The 20,631-nt window shown below is 43.7% G+C and overlaps 2 protein-coding genes across 4 annotated transcripts; both read right to left on the bottom strand.

Annotated features, from left to right (window-relative positions):
* Positions 1-1,034: 1,034 nt before the first annotated feature.
* On the bottom strand, positions 1,035-9,892 carry asb3 (ankyrin repeat and SOCS box containing 3). 3 transcript variants are annotated; one of them, XM_029695546.1, is made up of 6 exons: positions 9,799-9,892; positions 9,082-9,306; positions 4,280-4,450; positions 3,944-4,189; positions 1,679-2,527; positions 1,035-1,481 (listed from the first exon to the last, which is right to left on the bottom strand). In XM_029695546.1, the coding sequence occupies exons 2-6, from the start codon at positions 9,278-9,280 to the stop codon at positions 1,285-1,287; spliced, it is 1,662 nt and encodes a 553-aa protein (XP_029551406.1). In that variant the 5' UTR covers positions 9,281-9,306; positions 9,799-9,892; the 3' UTR covers positions 1,035-1,284. The 3 variants fall into 3 exon arrangements, with proteins under 3 accessions (XP_029551406.1, XP_029551408.1, XP_029551407.1); XM_029695548.1 differs by having other exon boundaries at positions 3,944-4,186; XM_029695547.1 differs by having other exon boundaries at positions 4,280-4,447.
* Positions 9,893-10,109: 217 nt separating this feature from the next.
* Positions 10,110-19,876, bottom strand: ftsj3 (FtsJ RNA 2'-O-methyltransferase 3). Its single transcript, XM_029695545.1, has 21 exons — positions 19,665-19,876; positions 19,202-19,307; positions 18,973-19,019; positions 18,750-18,829; positions 18,415-18,514; positions 18,006-18,200; positions 17,653-17,768; positions 17,450-17,554; positions 17,204-17,304; positions 16,948-17,034; positions 16,401-16,580; positions 13,812-13,947; positions 13,455-13,639; positions 13,144-13,264; positions 12,661-12,745; positions 12,305-12,452; positions 11,940-12,034; positions 11,731-11,833; positions 11,425-11,608; positions 11,127-11,221; positions 10,110-10,907 (listed from the first exon to the last, which is right to left on the bottom strand). The coding sequence occupies exons 1-21, from the start codon at positions 19,729-19,731 to the stop codon at positions 10,595-10,597; spliced, it is 2,649 nt and encodes an 882-aa protein (XP_029551405.1). The 5' UTR covers positions 19,732-19,876; the 3' UTR covers positions 10,110-10,594.
* Between the last annotated feature and the right edge of the window lie 755 nt (positions 19,877-20,631).

Raw genomic sequence — 20,631 nt, 5'->3', positions numbered from 1 at the left:
TGCCTGTTGTCAAGTATAGGTCTTGGAGGGCCCTGGAGTAGTCACTGCCTGTTGTCAAGTATAGGTCTTGGAGGGCCCTGGAGTAGTCACTGCCTGTTGTCAAGTATAGGTCTTGGAGGGCCCTGGAGTAGTCACTGCCTGTTGTCAAGTATAGGTCTTGGAGGGCCCTGGAGTAGTCACTGCCTGTTGTCAAGTATAGGTCTTGGAGGGCCCTGGAGTAGTCACTGCCTGTTGTCAAGTATAGGTCTTGGAGGGCCCTGGAGTAGTCACTGCCTGTTGTCAAGTATAGGTCTTGGAGGGCCCTGGAGTAGTCACTGCCTGTTGTCAAGTATAGGTCTTGGAGGACCCTGGAGTAGTCACTGCCTGTTGTCAAGTATAGGTCTTGGAGGGCCCTGGAGTAGTCACTGCCTGTTGTCAAGTATAGGTCTTGGAGGGCCCCAACAGACAATGCAGAGATCATCCCTTTTCAGATAGAAGTTGGGTCATTGTGAGTCCAGTTGGAGGAAGGTCCTGACACCTGCCATGGTCCATGACCTGCAGTAGTATTAGGATGTAGCAGAGCAGTTCAGAGTACTGCAGATGGAAATGTAATGGACATGTTTCTCTATCATGTGGAGTAGAGGGTTGTGTACACCTTGAATTTCTATCTGCAGTATGCTGAACATCGGGCCAAACTGAATAAAGCCGGGAGTCAATCCAATCACGGGTTATAAGCAATTTCTGATTGCGTCGACATATGCAGCGTTTACCGTGAATGTAATCTCTGCAAACACAGCAACATTACCTTAATACCAGGTGCTAACATGGGTCCTGATCTTGTCCACATTCTGATTGCGCCCTCATTTTTAGACCGGTGTAGATAAAATAACTGATGGAGAAGGTTAGAGGATTGTTGGGGTGAGGTAACAAAAAACAAACGCGTATTTGAACTAGAAAAACATGTTTTACAAACCACTGTCAGCACACTTTCCCCCCCCAAACTAAAACCACAATGGAACAGATTTTTTGAAAGAAAAAAAGGTTTTACTCCAAAACAGCTTGATACTTTGTTTTAATTAACAATAATCGAAATACAGGCAATTCTACAAAGAATACAAAAATATTAATTTTCACCAACATCTGTGTTCAAATAGAGCTGATCTATTCCAAAATCACACATCAACAGAACAGAAACATAGAACAGGTGTGCATAGGGAACTGTGTGTGTGTGTGTGTGTGTGTGGATATTTTTGAATTGAGGACATCTCTTCAGTGGCAGGTTATATGAAGCCCTGTATGTCATCGTTATAGTCGCTGTGGAAACCCTCTCTGTGGGACTGTTGTTGCATGTGAGGGTGGTGGGATGTCTCTGAACTGGAGGTATATCTGCAATGGAGGGGGAAGAGGAAGCTGTCGGACCACATCTGTCTGCATCAGAACCACTGAACCTAATTCTTCCCTGACCCGCAGCCTGCAGAGGTGAGAGAGAGATGGCACACACTCTATATATACACACACACACACACACACACACATACACACCACTATTATTCATCTGTTGACAGTTTGTGTGTGCGCATGTGTCGCTCTTAGTTGTGTGCATTTTATCCAGTGGTTGAATGCCCTTATTTTAAGTCAGTCTGGATAAGACGTTCTTCAGCTAAATGCAAAAAAGTGAATATTTGTACGTGTGTCTTACCGTGGTGTGGCCTCCAGGTGCTCTCCTTTCGGTGTAGCAGTATATCCTTTAGTGGGTGAGAAAGAGTCGACCAATTGACAAACTGCAGGAAGTAATTCAAAACCTCACTGTCCGCCTTCCCCAGCAGGTAAGGTTGCTGCAACAGTAGGGAGGGCTCCAGGCCTGCCTGAAGTAGCGTGGGCAACCAGTAGGAGGCATGGCATACCATGTCGAGGGCCTCACACACCAGCCCACGCAACTCTTCTGGACTGAGTGGGCTGTTGCTCTGCTGCTCTGGCCTAGAGCAGAGCGAGATGGTCCTGCTTAGCTGCTCTGGTCTGGGGATGCACCTTTGTTGTAAGACATACTGCAGCACATCGGATTTGCACATGGCCAGAATGTAGAGCCATTCCCGCCTGGTCAAAGTGGCCCCTGCGGCTACCAACAAGCGCGCCGAATCGCTAAAGGGCTGGAAGGATGTGCATTTCAAGGCGAGGGTGTAGGCGAGTGGCGATGTGGTGTCTGAGCTGAAGAGGGAGCTACAGTCCTGGGCGTCTGGGCTGAAGCCGGCCCTCAGCAGCAGATCTACACAGTGGCTGTGATTGTTCTTCACAGCAGAGTACAGCGGACTCAACTCACCCTCTCCACGGTCACACACCCGGTCTGTCACAGCAATCAGCTTGGCCAGGACAGTGTTGTGGCCGAACTCGGCAGCTGCGTGGATGGGGAGCTGTGGCCAGTTGTCGGAACAAGACAGGTTCGGGTTGGCATTGTGGTCCAGAAGAATCTCCACACAGCCCTCGTGGCCCTCCTGTGACGCAATCAGCAGCGGTGTTGCCAAGTCTGACGCCTGGGCGTTCACATTGGCACCTACAACCCCAACATGTAAACAACATACAATGTTTATACAGCGACTTAAAGGCCCAATGCAGCCATTTTTATATCAATATCAAATCATTTCTAAGTAACAATTAATAAGTACCTTACTGTATAAGGTGCATTCACACTGCATTTCAGCCCTTGGCCCTGGTCTAAGCGAGTCTTCAGACTTGCGCATTGTAAAGTGGGCTAGCGCCAACATTAGCCCGGGGCTAGCAGGCTCTGGACCAGAGCAGGGCTAGCACCGACTTTTTGGGGCTAGCCCCAGAAACATGGAGCCAAAATAGCCAGTGTGAAACGGGATCAAGAACAACGCATAGAATTCAGTGTCCAATCACAATAACTGCACTTTCACTGAATTAGCACGTGATGCGTTCTGCACGCTATATTAATAAGTACATTTATAATATTTCATCCATCCATATGCAGACAAAAACTTACTTTAATCCCTGCAAAAACATTGGTTGTTATGGCTATTTTCTCCATTTTCATAGCTTTTCTATTGTCATTTAATTGAATATATCCATGATAATATCGTTGCATGATTTCGCCTGGATCAGAAAAGTTAATGTCTCGTTCCTTCATAGCATTCTCTGGACAGGTGCGAGATCGCATTTCGAAAGTGAAACATTGTTGCCGAGGTCAGACTGCAAGGTTTATACAAACCATCACTTTTGGAAATCAAATGCTAGGCTAGAAGCAAGAGGACTTCAAATGCTAGGCTAGAAGCAAGAGGAAATCATGTGTTAATAAATGTCTTATTGTTTATAACATTGGTCGCGTGGCAGAGAGAGAATGTTGGTCGCATGTGTGTTTTTCCGTTAGCCCAGGGCTCTGGAATACAAGTGTGAATCCTTAGCCCATGGCTTTAGCCTAGGGTTAACAAATGGTTGTGTGAATACAAGATAAGCTAGCCCAGGGCCAGTCTTGCCTGGGGCTAAGAACAATTCAGTGTGAAAGGGCCTATAGATTTCCATTTAAAAATGGGCAACAATTGCTTTTTAGCAACAATAAACAACCTCTGAAGCAATAATTTTGTTAGGGCTGTCGGAGTGGTCTATGTGGGGAGGGTAAAATTTAAAACTAGCTGTAATCGGCAGTTTTGGAACTTTTTGTTGTTGGTCTAATAACCAATTTACTGTATAGTGATGTCACCGTGGAAAGCCACAACTCTCGCCCTTGCAAACCTGCTGATTAGAAGGTCCTGTGTAGATTGTATTTTTAACCAGCAACTATCAGGAAATAACACATCCAATTTTTACACGTTTCTACAGTGCTTGTTTCATCAGCTGTGGTACAATATGATATAAAACACAGAGAAAAAAAAACAGAATTTTGACTGAACTGGGCCTCTTTTTTATTTTTTATAATATTTTTAAATCAGAAAGCATACACACAAATGTGTACCTGCGTCAGCGAGGATCTGGAGACACTGCTTTTGTCCGTACTGTGCAGCCACAAACAAGGGAGTGATCATGTGGTCATCAAACACCTCCAGGCGACACACGCCCACCAGGATACGCACAATGTCACTGTGACCTTTATAGGCAGCCTGATGAAGGCAGGTCCAGCAGGAGGCCGTGTGTGTTCCGTTAACCTCTGCCCCTTTCCGCACCAGCAACTCCACGATATCTGTGTGCCCACAGTCTACTGCTACACACACACACACACACACACACACACACACTTTTAATAAGACCTATAACACAGTTCAAGAGTTTTGTCTGTGTGGGTGTGCCTTACCTGCGTAGAGAGGGCAGGACAGGTCATTGGTTGGCTGGTTGATGTCAGCGTGTGCTCTGAGGAGGAGCTTGACCACGTCCAGGTGTCTGCGCTGCGCGGCCAGGTACAACGCCGACTCACCCTCATGTGTCAGAGAGCCCACGTAGGCACGGCAACCACGGGAGGCTCCTGCTGAAGAGCCAATGGAAAGAGGAGCCAAGGAGGTTAGTGAAGGATCCACTTTTAGAATATTGAAATGCCCCTTTTAGGTGCCCTGTTCAGATAGGCTATATTTCAATGAATTGAAAACCCAACCTTTCACTAATTGGAAAAGACTTGACAGGTGAAAACAATATGGTGGAAGCTCAGCATTAGGTTGCGGTGGAGGCTGGCTCATAATAATGGATGGAATAGAGTCAGTGGGAATGGTACCAACCACATCGTTGATGTGTACGACACTATAATGGAATGGTACCAACCACATCGTTGATGTGTACGACACTATAATGGAATGGTACCAACCACATCGTTGATGTGTACGACACTATAATGGAATGGTACCAACCACATCGTTGATGTGTACGACACTATAATGGAATGGTACCAACCACATCGTTGATGTGTACGACACTATAATGGAATGGTACCAACCACATCGTTGATGTGTACGACACTATAATGGAATGGTACCAACCACATCGTTGATGTGTACGACACTATAATGGAATGGTACCAACCACATCGTTGATGTGTACGACACTATAATGGAATGGTACCAACCACATAGTTGATGTGTACGACACTATAATGGAATGGTACCAACCACATCGTTGATGTGTACGACACTATAATGGAATGGTACCAACCACATCGTTGATGTGTACGACACTATAATGGAATGGTACCAACCACATCGTTGATGTGTACGACACTATAATGGAATGGTATCAACCACATCGTTGATGTGTACGACACTATAATGGAATGGTATCAACCACATCGTTGATGTGTACGACACTATAATGGAATGGTACCAACCACATCGTTGATGTGTACGACACTATAATGGAATGGTATCAACCACATCGTTGATGTGTACGACACTATAATGGTATCAACCACATCGTTGATGTGTACGACACTATAATGGTATCAACCACATCGTTAATGTGTACGACACTATAATGGAATGGTATCAACCACATCGTTGATGTGTACGACACTATAATGGTATCAACCACATCGTTGATGTGTACGACACTATAATGGAATGGTACCAACCACATCGTTGATGTGTACGACACTATAATGGTACCAACCACATAGTTGATGTGTACGACACTATAATGGAATGGTATCAACCACATCGTTGATGTGTACGACACTATAATGGAATGGTACCAACCACATCTTTGATGTGTACAACACTATAATGGTACCAAACATATCGTTGATGTGTACGACACTATAATGGAATGGTACCAACCACATCGTTGATGTGTACGACACTATAATGGAATGGTACCAACCACATCGTTGATGTGTACGACACTATAATGGAATGGTACCAACCACATCGTTGATGTGTACGACACTATAATGGAATGGTACCAACCACATCGTTGATGTGTACGACACTATAATGGAATGGTATCAACCACATCGTTGATGTGTACGACACTATAATGGAATGGTATCAACCACATCGTTGATGTGTACGACACTATAATGGAATGGTACCAACCACATCGTTGATGTGTACGACACTATAATCGAATGGTATCAACCACATCGTTGATGTGTACGACACTATAATGGTATCAACCACATCGTTGATGTGTACGACACTATAATGGAATGGTATCAACCACATCGTTGATGTGTACGACACTATAATGGTATCAACCACATCGTTGATGTGTACGACACTATAATGGAATGGTACCAACCACATCGTTGATGTGTACGACACTATAATGGTACCAACCACATAGTTGATGTGTACGACACTATAATGGAATGGTATCAACCACATCGTTGATGTGTACGACACTATAATGGAATGGTACCAACCACATCTTTGATGTGTACAACACTATAATGGTACCAAACATATCGTTGATGTGTACGACACTATAATGGAATGGTACCAACCACATCGTTGATGTGTACGACACTATAATGGAATGGTACCAACCACATCGTTGATGTGTACGACACTATAATGGAATGGTACCAACCACATCGTTGATGTGTACGACACTATAATGGAATGGTACCAACCACATCGTTGATGTGTACGACACTATAATGGAATGGTATCAACCACATCGTTGATGTGTACGACACTATAATGGAATGGTACCAACCACATCGTTGATGTGTACGACACTATAATGGAATGGTACCAACCACATCGTTGATGTGTACGACACTATAATGGTATCAACCACATCGTTGATGTGTACGACACTATAATGGTATCAACCACATCGTTGATGTGTACGACACTATAATGGTATCAACCACATCGTTGATGTGTACGACACTATAATGGTACCAACCACATCGTTGATGTGTACGACACTATAATGGAATGGTATCAACCACATCGTTGATGTGTACGACACTATAATGGAATGGTACCAACCACATCGTTGATGTGTACGACACTATAATGGTACCAACCACATCGTTGATGTGTACGACACTATAATGGTACCAACCACATCGTTGATGTGTACGACACTATAATGGAATGGTATCAACCACATCGTTGATGTGTACGACACTATAATGGTATCAACCACATCGTTGATGTGTACGACACTATAATGGAACGGTACCAACCACATCGTTGATGTGTACGACACTATAATGGAATGGTATCAACCACATCGTTGATGTGTACGACACTATAATGGAATGGTACCAACCACATCGTTGATGTGTACGACACTATAATGGAATGGTACCAACCACATCGTTGATGTGTACGACACTATAATGGAATGGTACCAACCACATCGTTGATGTGTACGACACTATAATGGAATGGTACCAACCACATCGTTGATGTGTACGACACTATAATGGAATGGTACCAACCACATCGTTGATGTGTACGACACTATAATGGAATGGTACCAACCACATCGTTGATGTGTACGACACTATAATGGAATGGTACCAACCACATCGTTGATGTGTACGACACTATAATGGAATGGTACCAACCACATAGTTGATGTGTACGACACTATAATGGAATGGTACCAACCACATCGTTGATGTGTACGAAACTATAATGGAATGGTACCAACCACATCGTTGATGTGTACGACACTATAATGGAATGGTACCAACCACATCGTTGATGTGTACGACACTATAATGGAATGGTACCAACCACATCGTTGATGTGTACGACACTATAATGGAATGGTACCAACCACATAGTTGATGTGTACGACACTATAATGGAATGGTACCAACCACATCGTTGATGTGTACGACACTATAGTGGAATGGTACCAACCACATAGTTGATGTGTACGACACTATAATGGAATGGTACCAACCACATCGTTGATGTGTACGACACTATAGTGGAATGGTACCAACCACATAGTTGATGTGTACGACACTATAATGGAATGGTACCAACCACATCGTTGATGTGTACGACACTATAGTGGAATGGTACCAACCACATAGTTGATGTGTACGACACTATAATGGAATGGTATCAACCACATCGTTGATGTGTACGACACTATAATGGTATCAACCACATCGTTGATGTGTACGACACTATAATGGTACCAACCACATCGTTGATGTGTACGACACTATAATGGTACCAACCACATCGTTGATGTGTACGACACTATAATGGAATGGTATCAACCACATCGTTGATGTGTACGACACTATAATGGTATCAACCACATCGTTGATGTGTACGACACTATAATGGAACGGTACCAACCACATCGTTGATGTGTACGACACTATAATGGAATGGTATCAACCACATCGTTGATGTGTACGACACTATAATGGAATGGTACCAACCACATCGTTGATGTGTACGACACTATAATGGAATGGTACCAACCACATCGTTGATGTGTACGACACTATAATGGAATGGTACCAACCACATCGTTGATGTGTACGACACTATAATGGAATGGTACCAACCACATCGTTGATGTGTACGACACTATAATGGAATGGTACCAACCACATAGTTGATGTGTACGACACTATAATGGAATGGTACCAACCACATCGTTGATGTGTACGACACTATAATGGAATGGTACCAACCACATCGTTGATGTGTACGACACTATAATGGAATGGTACCAACCACATAGTTGATGTGTACGACACTATAATGGAATGGTACCAACCACATCGTTGATGTGTACGACACTATAATGGTATCAACCACATAGTTGATGTGTACGACACTATAATGGAATGGTACCAACCACATCGTTGATGTGTACGACACTATAATGGAATGGTACCAACCACATCGTTGATGTGTACGACACTATAATGGAATGGTACCAACCACATCGTTGATGTGTACGACACTATAATGGAATGGTACCAACCACATCGTTGATGTGTACGACACTATTCCATTGACTCGATTCCAGACATTTATGAGCCTCCACTGTTAGGTTGGGTTTTCACTTGGTCAGTTCCTTCAGATCAGAGCAATGAAGGAGATGGATTTATTTTATTTTTTTACAAAGAGCCATAGAATTAGAGAGATGGTTCCCTTCTCTCAACTCAAACCTTACCGGCAGCCTTAAGTAGCTGGCGCACACATACGATGGTCCCGGCGGCTGCAGCCTCGTGGAGGGCGTTCCAGCCACGGTTATCCCTGCTGTCCACACTGCAGCCTCTCTGGATCAGTAAGCTCACACGCCTGGCATTTCTCTCGCGTGCTGCCACGGCAAGACTGGACACCGTGTCGCTGTAACACTCAGTAAAGTCCATCCTCCTTACCTCTCATCTGAACGACTCTGACAAACAAAAGACACGTATATAATAGGCCTATATAATGAGGAACGAGAGGCGACGGAGAGATGGATGAAAGGACAAATTGGAGGGATCAGAAGAGATGTGGGGGAAGAGGGAAAGGAGGTCCACTTAATATAGCCTGGACCTAGATCGGTTTGTGCTCTTTTCAACTCCGTTGCTATCATTATCGAGACAAACAATGAGTTGGGGTGATGGCACAAACGGATTGGCATGCAAACAAATTTCAATAGTCTAATATATTAACTTGTATGTATAACGTTAGCTATCGTTACTTCTCTGTGGCTACTAGAAGTAGCCAAAATCCTCTAGTGGTGGTCCTGGCTAAGCTAATGGGTTAGCAAGCTAACAGAAGTAATAGGCTTGTAAGACGGCATGTTTAGTCGACAGAAGTGTGATTGGCTATCAGAATTATTCTTACGCTGCTACAATTTCTAATAGGACATATTAATTCAATAAGAAAGCACTTTAGCTACCTTTTCTCGTCCTTTCAGATGTTTGCAACATCGACAAAACACCCGCGTTGAACCACTTCCGTACACACTCGATATATACCCTATCATTGGACTAAAAGTGAAAACCCCGCCCATCCAGCGGGCCGAGGATGGTGACGTTGACCAAGGCGTTCACCAATCATGAGCGAATGATGGTGGGAACATAGTTTAAGAGAGAAGGGCTGACAGTCCATCAGATTAACATGAGTCAAAATATTGATTTTCAAATCTTTGTAGGGGTGACCATTGGATGAAGAAACTTTAGTTAAAGAGAATCAGGGAGGTACAGATAATCAGTTAACTTGTTTCATCAAGAAATTTATTGTGAAATCATCAGTATTTACAAGATTTAAAAGAACATCTGTTGAAAGCACATGTATTTTAATACACATTACTATTCATGTGAAATCTTGATCGAAACCATTTATTAGAGTGGTTCAGGGTGTGCACTGAAACAGCTTCAGTCAACACTGGATGTAAGGCAAGTATGTCATCCTCTCATAGAAAGATGTACAAACAGCACTCATTTTATTTACCCAAAAGATTGGAGGATACCTGTATCGTTTTATCATGCTTTTCAGTACGGCGGTCACTGTTTCGGTAGAGGGTCTCAAAGTACACCAGGGAAGTTTTGTTACCCACAATTCCACTGTAGCAGAACCAGCAGTGTGGCAGCCATCTTAGCTTGCCTATATGACAACTCTCAGATACAAAATGGAGGGGAAAGTTCAATTAACCTCCGAAAACAAAAGGAGGGGACAGAGCGGCGTTCTTTTACTCATTTCCTGCCAGGACGTCCTTTTCCACCCTTCATCCCTCCTCTTCCACCCTTAAATCCTCCTCCTCCTCCACCACCACCTCTGCCTTTTCCTTTGCCCCCTCCTTTCCCCTTCCCTCCTTTCTTGCCCCCTCTCTCGCGCTGCTCTTTCCTCTGCATGCCTCTCATGTCCTTCTTCATGCGGCCGTCCACCACTTTGAACTGGCCCTTGACACCGCCCGGACGACGAACCCTCTTGGTACCAGAGCCCTTCTTGGCCACGACGTACGTGATCTCCCTCTTCTCCTTACCAAGACCCGCCTTCTTATAGATACTAAAAAACACAGAGAGAGAAGGGACTTTAGTAAGTAAAGTAAAATATTAGTGGTACATGTCACTGCCAGAGGTAGAGTAAAGTGGTAGTTATATAGCTAGCCACAGGTGTAGTAAGTCCTACTGTAATGGTACATGTCAGTGCCAGAGATGTAGCAGTGTAAATGGTTGTGGTACATGTAGTCGTAGAGGTTTTGATGGTGTAAAATGGCATTTGTACCTCTTTAGCTGGGCCATCTTCTCCCTTTCACCAATGTCCACTGTGTTGACCACGCTCTCCGCCTTCTTCTTGGCTGACTCCATCTTCTTCAGCATCTGTCACACCGCACAGATAAACAAAGGTCACATACTGTATGCTGCATCCTCCATCTTAACACCCTTCCTCCATCTGTCACCCACCTTTTTACCCAACATCCTCCTCTACCCTCATCCCCCCCCGTCTCCCTTCCATTTCCCTTCATAATATTATCTTTCCCCCTCTACTTCTACCCTCTCGTTCCACCATCTCTCTCTCTTACCCTCCTCTTCTTCCTGGCCTTGGCCTCAGCCACTCGTTTAATGGGCCTGGCATTGATCTCCTTCCATTTTGCCTTGTACTCCTCCACCATCTCCTTGGTGACGGGGATAGGCTTATTCCTGTGTTTCTTCTCGTCATCCACGAACCACTCGGGCACCTCGCACTGGTCCTCCGAGCTAGCAAACCTGAACACATACATCGTCACACAGAAATAATACATGGCTAAATAAGTAGTATCATTAGTGCACACACACACACACACACACACACACACACAGAGAGAGAGAGATAATTCAGCTAATCTTGCCTGTGGAAGGAGCCGTCAACTAGGTCCCTTGATCTCTTCTTGGAGGTGGCGATCTGACAGCCCAGGGCCAAACCCTCCGCATTCATGATGCGAGCACGCTTGCCTGGGGGAACACACACCAGTTAAAGCTTCAGGACCGCTTAAAATCTTGCCATTGGTCTAAACAGTCACTCTAAGGCCCGCACCCAGGACATGTTCTCTTTACTCACTGGTGCTCTCCACTGGCACCACCTGGAAGTCGTCACCGTCGGCGTCTCCTTGGATACCGCCGGACCCTTTAGCCTTCTTCATCTGAGCGATGCTCCTGTAGACCACACATTAAGTTTACACTTTTAGATGACCAGGGAAAGTGCTTGTTTTGGTCATAAGCCAAGTCATAATGTCTACCAGCATTACCCCTGTTGGAATCTGTCAAATAGAAGACTGTGCAATCTAATATTAATCTCAAATCAAAGAATTCCTTCAATCTGTTCGCTATCAGAATCCTGCAAAATTGAAAAGGTATTTTGTTAACAATATGACAAAATGGGACAAAAGTTCTAGTCTATTCTTTAATAAGTCATGTGACCCTGACCTCTCATCATCCTCGTCACTGCTGTTGTCATCATCAGAGTAGCTGTCGCTATCCCCCTCTGCCCGAGCTTCCTGTGAAGGCCCCGCCTCTTCCCCCTCGGGCTGGGCCGTATCAGGCTCCTCTTGGGTTTTCCTCTTCTTCCCCTTGGCTGGAGACACAACAATGGGTATTACAAAAAGTTCATCCAACACTCTTCTCTCACTACGGACGAATCTCAGTCTAAAGTGGACTCTTCCCTTTTACCTACACTGGGCTGAAAGCAATATGGTGGACACCTACTGGGAATTTCCACCTATCAAACAGGAGGGAAGGAAGACAATTTATTGCGATGCAGTCCTGCTGTACTCGTCCTGTACCTGTAGGGTCCTTTTTCTGTAGCATCTGTGTCTGCCGCAGCTCGCTCGCTGCATCTCCGTCCAGATCCAGTTCAGAGAAGATGTCCTGTGGGGGTCAGAAAGTCGCATCATAAGGTCAGAGGTCACAGAGATGAGAGAACCAAGGGTACTATAAAAGTACTCCATGTGCATGAGGAAGTCTGTGTTAGTGGGTGGGGCGTACAGCGTGTCGTGAGCACGTATGTGTGGGTGGGTCAGTGAGCGTGTGTGTGTGGGTTTGTGTGTGGGTGGGTACAGCGTGTTGTGTATGTGTGTATGGCTACAGTGTGTTGTTGTGTGTCTGACTGTGTGTGTGTGTGTGGGTTTGTGTGTGGGTGGGTACAGCGTGTTGTGTGTGTGTGTGTGTGTGTGTGTGTGTGGCTACAGCGTGTTGTTGTGTGTCTGACTGTGTGTGTGGGTTTACGTGTCAGTGTGTGTGGGTGTGTGACTGTGTGTACTACAGACCTTGCTGAACCACATGCTGGTCTCACGGTCCCTCTTCTCCTCCTTTCCCTCCAGCTCCACTATCAGTCCACTCCCTTCCTCCTCCTCCTCCTTCTCCTCCTTCTCCACACTGAAGGACACTCTACAACACACACACACCAAGCATTAAAAAAACAAAAAAACAGTAACATTTATGAAGTTATGAACCAAAAGTGGATTGAGTAGAAGTAACTTAATGTACGAAGTTAAAGTGAAAAAGCCCTGAGTGTCAAAAGCAGCGATACAGACAGATGCAGAGAGAGAGACAGAGAGAAACTGAGTGAAAGACATACTTTTTCTTGGTGGCCTTGTCCATCTCCTTCTGTTTCTCTATGATCTCATCCAAGTCGTCATCGTCCAGGTCAGAGACCAGGGAGACCTCGTCACTGTCACCTTCGTCAGAGAAGTACAGGTCCTCCTCCCCTTCCACCATGGCATCAGCTAACTTCATGTCCCCCTTGGTGAGCTCACCCAGAACCTAGGAGAGGGACGGAATGAGGGGAAAGATTAAGCTTTTCACAATCAGGAGAAATACAATACATGACCATTTTATGAGTCAAAAACAAAAACGACCTTCTAAAAATCTATTCAAAACCATGTCCATGGTCAATTGGTGTGTGTATGTGCATGCATATCAGTCTCTGTGTTACCGTGGCCTTGTTAATGGTTGCGAGGGAGAACATGGAGGAGTCGTTGCCATCTGCGATGGAGACTCCCGGCAGGTCCATCTTCAGTGCCACCCTCTCCCTCTGCTTCCTCCTTTCCTTCAGAAGCTTCTTCTTCTTCCTGGTTGGCACAACACACCAGCACGCACGTCAGCACAACACCTCACATTGGACAATACAGCACTGGTCACAGAATACACCAGCAAACATGGCAACACACCTTACAAACAGGAAATATAGCACATCTGTCATATTATAACCCCCCCCCCTAAAAAATAAATAAAATCAGGAAGCAGTTGCCATCAGGCCGCAGACTCAGGTCTCTACCTCTCAAGACCAAGACACCAGTTTTGTTCCAGCATCAGTAAGGCTTTTTAACCTGTCTGGGCTAGGGGGCAGTATTTTCACGGCCGGATGAAAAACGTACCCAATTTAAACAGGTTACTACTCTGGCTCAGAAACTATGCATATTATTAGTAGATTTGGATAGAAAACACTCTGAAGTTTCTAAAACTGTTTGAATGGTGTCTGAGTATAACAGAACTCATATGGCAGGCAAAAACCTGAGAAAAAATCCAACCAGGAAGTGGATTGTAGTTTTTCAAGACTGGGCCTATTCAGTATACAGTGACTTAGGGTTCAATTTGCACTTCCTAAGGCTTCCACTAGATGTCAACAGTCTTTAGAACGTGTTTCAGGCTTCTGCAGTCAACAGAGAGCGAACAAGACCTCCTGGAGTCTGACGACCGAGAGAATGACAGGCCACAATTACGCGCATTCACGTGAGGAGGTAGCTGTGTTCCAAAACGTTTTGTTTTTTTCAAGACACTGGAATCGTCCGGTTGGAATATTATTGAAGTTCTAAGTTAAAAAGGCCCTAAAGATTTTACAACGTTTGACATGTTTCAACGAACGTAAATAACTTTTTGTCGTGACATTTTCGGCGCACTTCCTACATTTGGAGTAGCTTACTGAACACACAAACAACAAAGGAGTTATTTGGACATAAATTATGGACTTTATCGAACAAAACAACATTTATTGTGGACCTGGGATTCCTGGAAGTGCCTTCTGATGAAGATCATCAAAGGTAAGTGAATATTTGTAATGCTATTTATGATTTTAGATGACTCCAAAATGGCAGGTATCTGTATTGCCTGGTGTATTTTTCTGAGCAAAAGTACTCAGATTATTGCAAAGTGTGCTTTCCCCGTGAAGCTTTTTTGAAATCTGTCACAGCGGTTGCATAAAGGAGATATTAAACTGTTATTCAAAGAATTATAGATGAACATTTTATCAACGTTCACGATGAGTATTTTTGTAAATTGTTGTGCTGATTCACCGGCAGTATTGGAGGCAAAATATTTTCTGAACGTCACGCGCCAATGTAAAATGCTGTTTTTGGATATAAATATCAACTTTATCGAACAAAACATACATGTATTGTGTAACAATGTCCTAGGAGTGTCATCTGATGACGATCGTCAAAGGTTAGTGCTTCATTTAGCTGTGTTTTGGGTTTTATTGACACATGTCCTTGCTTGGAAAATGGCTGTGAAATTATTTTTGTCTATGTACTCTCCTAACATAATCTAATGTTTTGCTTTCGCTGTAAAGCCTTTTTGAAATCGGACAATGTGGTTACATCAAGGAGAAGTGTATCTTTAAAATGGTGTAAAATAGTCGTATGTTTGAGAAAGTTGAATTATGACATTTTGTTGTTTTTCAATTTGCCGCCCTGATATTTCACTGGCTGTGTCCCGCAGGTGGGACGCTACCGTCCCACCTAGCCCATAGAAGTTAATGAACATTGATTCTTGGGACTTGTGTATTGTATCTGTAATGTGTGAATAGTGAAGTTATTCTATATTGATCCATCAAATCCCATTGTTGGTATATGCATTAGAGAGCAGATAGGTGAGCAGTGAGTTTAGACTTAGTCTCAGCTCTGCCACCTCCTCAGTATAGACTTACCGTCTCAGCTCTGCCACCTCCTCAGTATAGACTTACCGTCTCAGCTCTGCCACCTCCTCAGTATAAAAGACTTACCGTCTCAGCTCTGCCACCTCCTCAGTATAAAAGACTTACCGTCTCAGCTCTGCCACCTCCTCAGTATAAAAGACTTACCGTCTCAGCTCTGCCACCTCCTCAGTATAGACTTACCGTCTCAGCTCTGCCACCTCCTCAGTATAAAAGACTTACCGTCTCAGCTCTGCCACCTCCTCAGTATAAAAGACTTACCGTCTCAGCTCTGCCACCTCCTCAGTATAGACTTACCGTCTCAGCTCTGCCACCTCCTCAGTATAAAAGACTTACCGTCTCAGCTCTGCCACCTCCTCAGTATAGACTTACCGTCTCAGCTCTGCCACCTCCTCAGTATAAAAGACTTACCGTCTCAGCTCTGCCACCTCCTCAGTATAGACTTACCGTCTCAGCTCTGCCACCTCCTCAGTATAGACTTACCGTCTCAGCTCTGCCACCTCCTCAGTATAAAAGACTTACCGTCTCAGCTCTGCCACCTCCTCAGTATAGACTTACCGTCTCAGCTCTGCGACCTCCTCAGTATAGACTTACCGTCTCAGCTCTGCCACCTCCTCGGCTTTCAGCTCAGCCAGTTTCTGCTCCATCTCTTCCTCCTCCAACTCAGCCTCTTCTTCCTTCTTTTCAGCCACTGTCATTTTCTTTTTCTCCTTCTCCTCTTTCTTCTCTTCTTTCTTCTCCTCTGCATCGCTCGCCTCCTCACCTGAACTCAGTCTGCACACAAGCACAACAATAAAGGCCAATGTTATTGATGCCTACTGCTCTGTATAATGGGATGTGCAACTTCAAATAATATTAATTTAGAACCTGACATAATCTCTTGTACACAGGTATGAGGTATCTTGTTACCAAAATCAGGCCCAACCCCTAGATAGGCAAATCATGATACTCTCATGTGTTCAGACTGGATGGGTATTAAAACAATATGGAGGGAACAAACAGAAGACCAGGTGGAGTCAGTACCTACCTGGATCTGTTCTACCTGGGGCCTTAGGTAGTCTAGGGGTTCAATCTGGACTAGGAGTTCAATCTGGACTTGCTGTAGATATGAAGATTAAGGAATGTTTAAAAGGATTCTTACTTGATGTCCTCATCAAGCTGTTTGGCCTCATCCTTTAGCTTCTTAGCCAGGTATCTCCTCAGCTTGGACCTCCAGTTCAGCAGCAGACTGAGGACACACACACATACACAGGGTCAGAGGGAAAAGGTCATTGGAGAGCCCTATAGGAGGGCCGGCGACGAGACTTGAGTTGCAGTACGTATTTGGGTCTATAAAAAAACACTTTATGAACTCAGTGTATTGTTATCATTACAGTACAACAATCTCATTGGCTTACCGGAGCTCCTTGCGGCCCAGAACCTTGATGTCACGGCAACACTCTATGACCTCGTCAGAGGTGGCCTCGTGAGACTCCAACTCAGGGTTGTCAAAATTGATCTGGAGGGACACCCCAATAAAAACAATATTAAAATCTGCTCAGAGACAGAAATTCTATTGTAGCTAAATGTGGTTTAGCTAGCCAGCAAGTTAACTTGCCATCAATGCTGACTGCCATTGTAAAGTTCTGTATGATGCGTCTCACCTCGTTGGCTTTGCTCAGGAAGTCCACAGGGTTGTCAGCCTTGAGGAAGGCGGTCGCTGAGAAGGTGTGATACAGGGTCAGATCACCATCTGTGTATCCCTCCGCCTGAAACACAGCATGAATGAATGAAGCCACTAAAATATACAGTCTGTTCATTCAGAAGACTTCACTGTGAAGACTTACACACAGGTGCACACACACACCTTTGGTTTCTTCAGAGGGACCAGGTCTTTGATAGCCTTGGCTTGGATCTCCACCTCTTTGAAAGCATGTTTGGGGTCGAAGAACTTGTTGTCAATTTTGTCTGGGGCCAGGTAGCCTGAAATGGAATGAAGTCCCATCCTCAGTTACTCAACAAGACCAACATTTACCACAATAAACGCTAAGTATATATTTCTCAATTTACTCTAGATACCTGGTGCTAAAGAGCAGGGTTGGAGTCAATTCAGGAAGTGAATAGGAATTCCAATCAGAATGGAAAAATCCTCAATGAAAAATCAATGGCACTTCTCACTCTTCCAACTCTGCTATAGAGAGTCGGGGTGAACCAACTCACCTTGGCAGATGACGAAGATCTCAGCCGACTCGTTTCTGGAGGCCTGGGGCTTGGTAGCTTGCACCTTCTTGAAGAACTGCTGGAAGATCCACAGCAGTGGCTGGTAGTCTTTGGAGCGGAACACCTTGGTGACAAACGTGCCTCCTTTGGCAAGGAAGTCACACGCCAGCTTCAGAGCCATCAGGGTCAGATGAGCTGGTAGGTAGAGGAGGGTTCAAGTAAGACAAAGATTGTGTTCTGCTCCTCGACACTGATTTATTACCTTCGAATGTCATTCATTTACTGTTAATTTAATACGCATTTCTACTGTACATATGTTATGAGTGTGAACTGATGGACGGACAAACGTGGTGTTAAGCTTATTTCCTCTCAGTTTGCAATATAAAGGTGTTATCGGTGCGTTACTTACCCTGAGAGAAGGCATCATGCACCCAGTTGGCTCCAACATTTGGAGCTCCGTCATTTAGGACCACGTCCACCTTCCATGTCTGGAGCTCCTTCCTCAGAGCCTGGCCAAAACAACAGTTACATCAAACACTGTCCTCTGTAGGACTAAAGTTGTCACAATTTGGTGATGTATGATGAAGTTACCAACACGTATAACAGTGTATCAGAGAATACTGTCCTAGAACATTTAATAGGAGTTATGTCAACACTGTACTGTACTACATTAAAACACCATCCTGTTATGGTTTAAATAACAGACTCACTAATTTGACCTCTGACCTTAGCGTATGTACCTACCTGCCGGCATTTCTCTGTGGTGATGTCCTCTGTCAGGGTGACCACGTTGGGGATAGATTTGATTGGGACCAAGTCGACACCTTTGGAGATAGGAACGCAATGACATCATCAAATAACTATAACAGCACTGCAATAGGGATTTTTTTTTTAAGATGTCGGCTAAGTATTACGTAACACAGTAGTTGGTATATGTTAGAGGTGTCTGAGACGTGGTTTGACTCACCAATAACAAGACTGGAGATGGGCATAAACTTGGACGCCACCTGTAACCTATGGTATGACAGAGAGAAAGAATGTTGACAAAAAAATATATAAAACAAGATATTTAATATTCCAACTACAGGACATGTTGATGTTGAACATATCAAATAGCTAGCAAAAGTAAGACTTGACAGTCAGTAGCGTATGAGAGTATATTGAGATCATGTGACACAGATAGCTACTGTACCCACCAACCACCCGGAGCAGCGCACAAGTCCACCAGAGCCCTGGCTTTCTGTAAGAACTGGAATTTTCGGTTCAGCTGAATAAGCTTGAAGGAAGAACGTGAACGATACCCTGAGGGAGAGGAGAGCGAGTGTATTACACATGTATAACCAGACTGTCATTTCTACATTGCTAGCCAGCTGTTTTAATGCTACACGATCCTGCTGAGAAGCCAGTTAGCTACAGTATCTCTCTAGATAGCTATGTTCTTGAATATTGATGGCTATATGATCAAGGATACCCAATCCCTGACGGGCAACAATAGCTAGGTAGCTAACGTTACATATACAGTATCTGTTTAAACTCAAAAGCACACAGTACAACTAGCTTACTGTTTAGCTACTGTATTAATTAACTTGGACTTGATTTAGCTAGCCCATTTAAATGAGGCTAATAGCACGATGAGTTCTCTGCGTTTACAGATCTTACCCGTTTCCTTTGCTAAGTGGTAGAATTTATCTTTTCTGGTCTTTCCAACTTTGAGTTTCTTCCCCATGTTTGCTGGTGTTGTTGATCACTTATTATTTAAATTGCTTTTCCTTTGGAATATTACGATTTACAAATTACCAAAGTAGATTACCAACCACCTCCATGAAAACATAACACGTGTGGCTTCTCTGCGCATGATATCTACGTCACATATACGTTTGAAGCCTGGAAACTTTATTGAACCAAGGACCACAACAGACCGTGAAACAGACAGATACATTCATTGCAACTATAAAATAATGTGAGAGATATACTGCTTGGATTCCTTACCTACGATAGAAATAAGTTGAAACAATTTTATGTAATTCATTTCATTATTCTTTTGGCCAAATTTCATATTCACATATGTACATTTACAAAGAAACACCAAATTTTCTTACCTTACAAAAATAACTATATTTTAAGACAACTAAATATTCTACCAACAAAAAAGCTGTTCGAATTATGAGTGTGTGTATGCCCCTTGAAGTGTAATGTGATATTGTACCCCCTAGCCCAAATGTCCTTTGTATATTCTTCATATATACTTGTGTTCCTCCATGTACTTTTTGTATTGATTTGTTGTTAATAAAATAAAAAAATAAAAAATAAAATATATATATATATATATACATTACCAGTCAAAAGTTTGGACACACCTCCTAATTCAAAGGTTTTTCTTTATTTTTACCATTTTCTACATTGTAGAATAATAGTGAAGACATGAAAACTATGAAATAACATATGGAATCATATAGTAACCAAAAAAGTGTTAAACAAATCAAAATATATTTTATATATTTGAGATTCTTCAACGTAGCCACCCTTTGCATTGATGACAGCTTTGCACACTCTTGCCATTCTCTCAACCAGATTCATGAGGTAGTCACCTGGAATGCATTTCAATTAACAGGTGTGCCTTGTTAAA

The sequence above is a fragment of the Salmo trutta genome, chromosome 17 (genome assembly GCF_901001165.1).
Source record: "Salmo trutta chromosome 17, fSalTru1.1, whole genome shotgun sequence".
Taxonomy (NCBI): Eukaryota; Metazoa; Chordata; class Actinopteri; order Salmoniformes; family Salmonidae; genus Salmo; species Salmo trutta.
The sequence above is the reverse complement of the archived record's forward strand: the minus strand, read 5'-3'. Positions and strand labels throughout refer to the sequence as shown.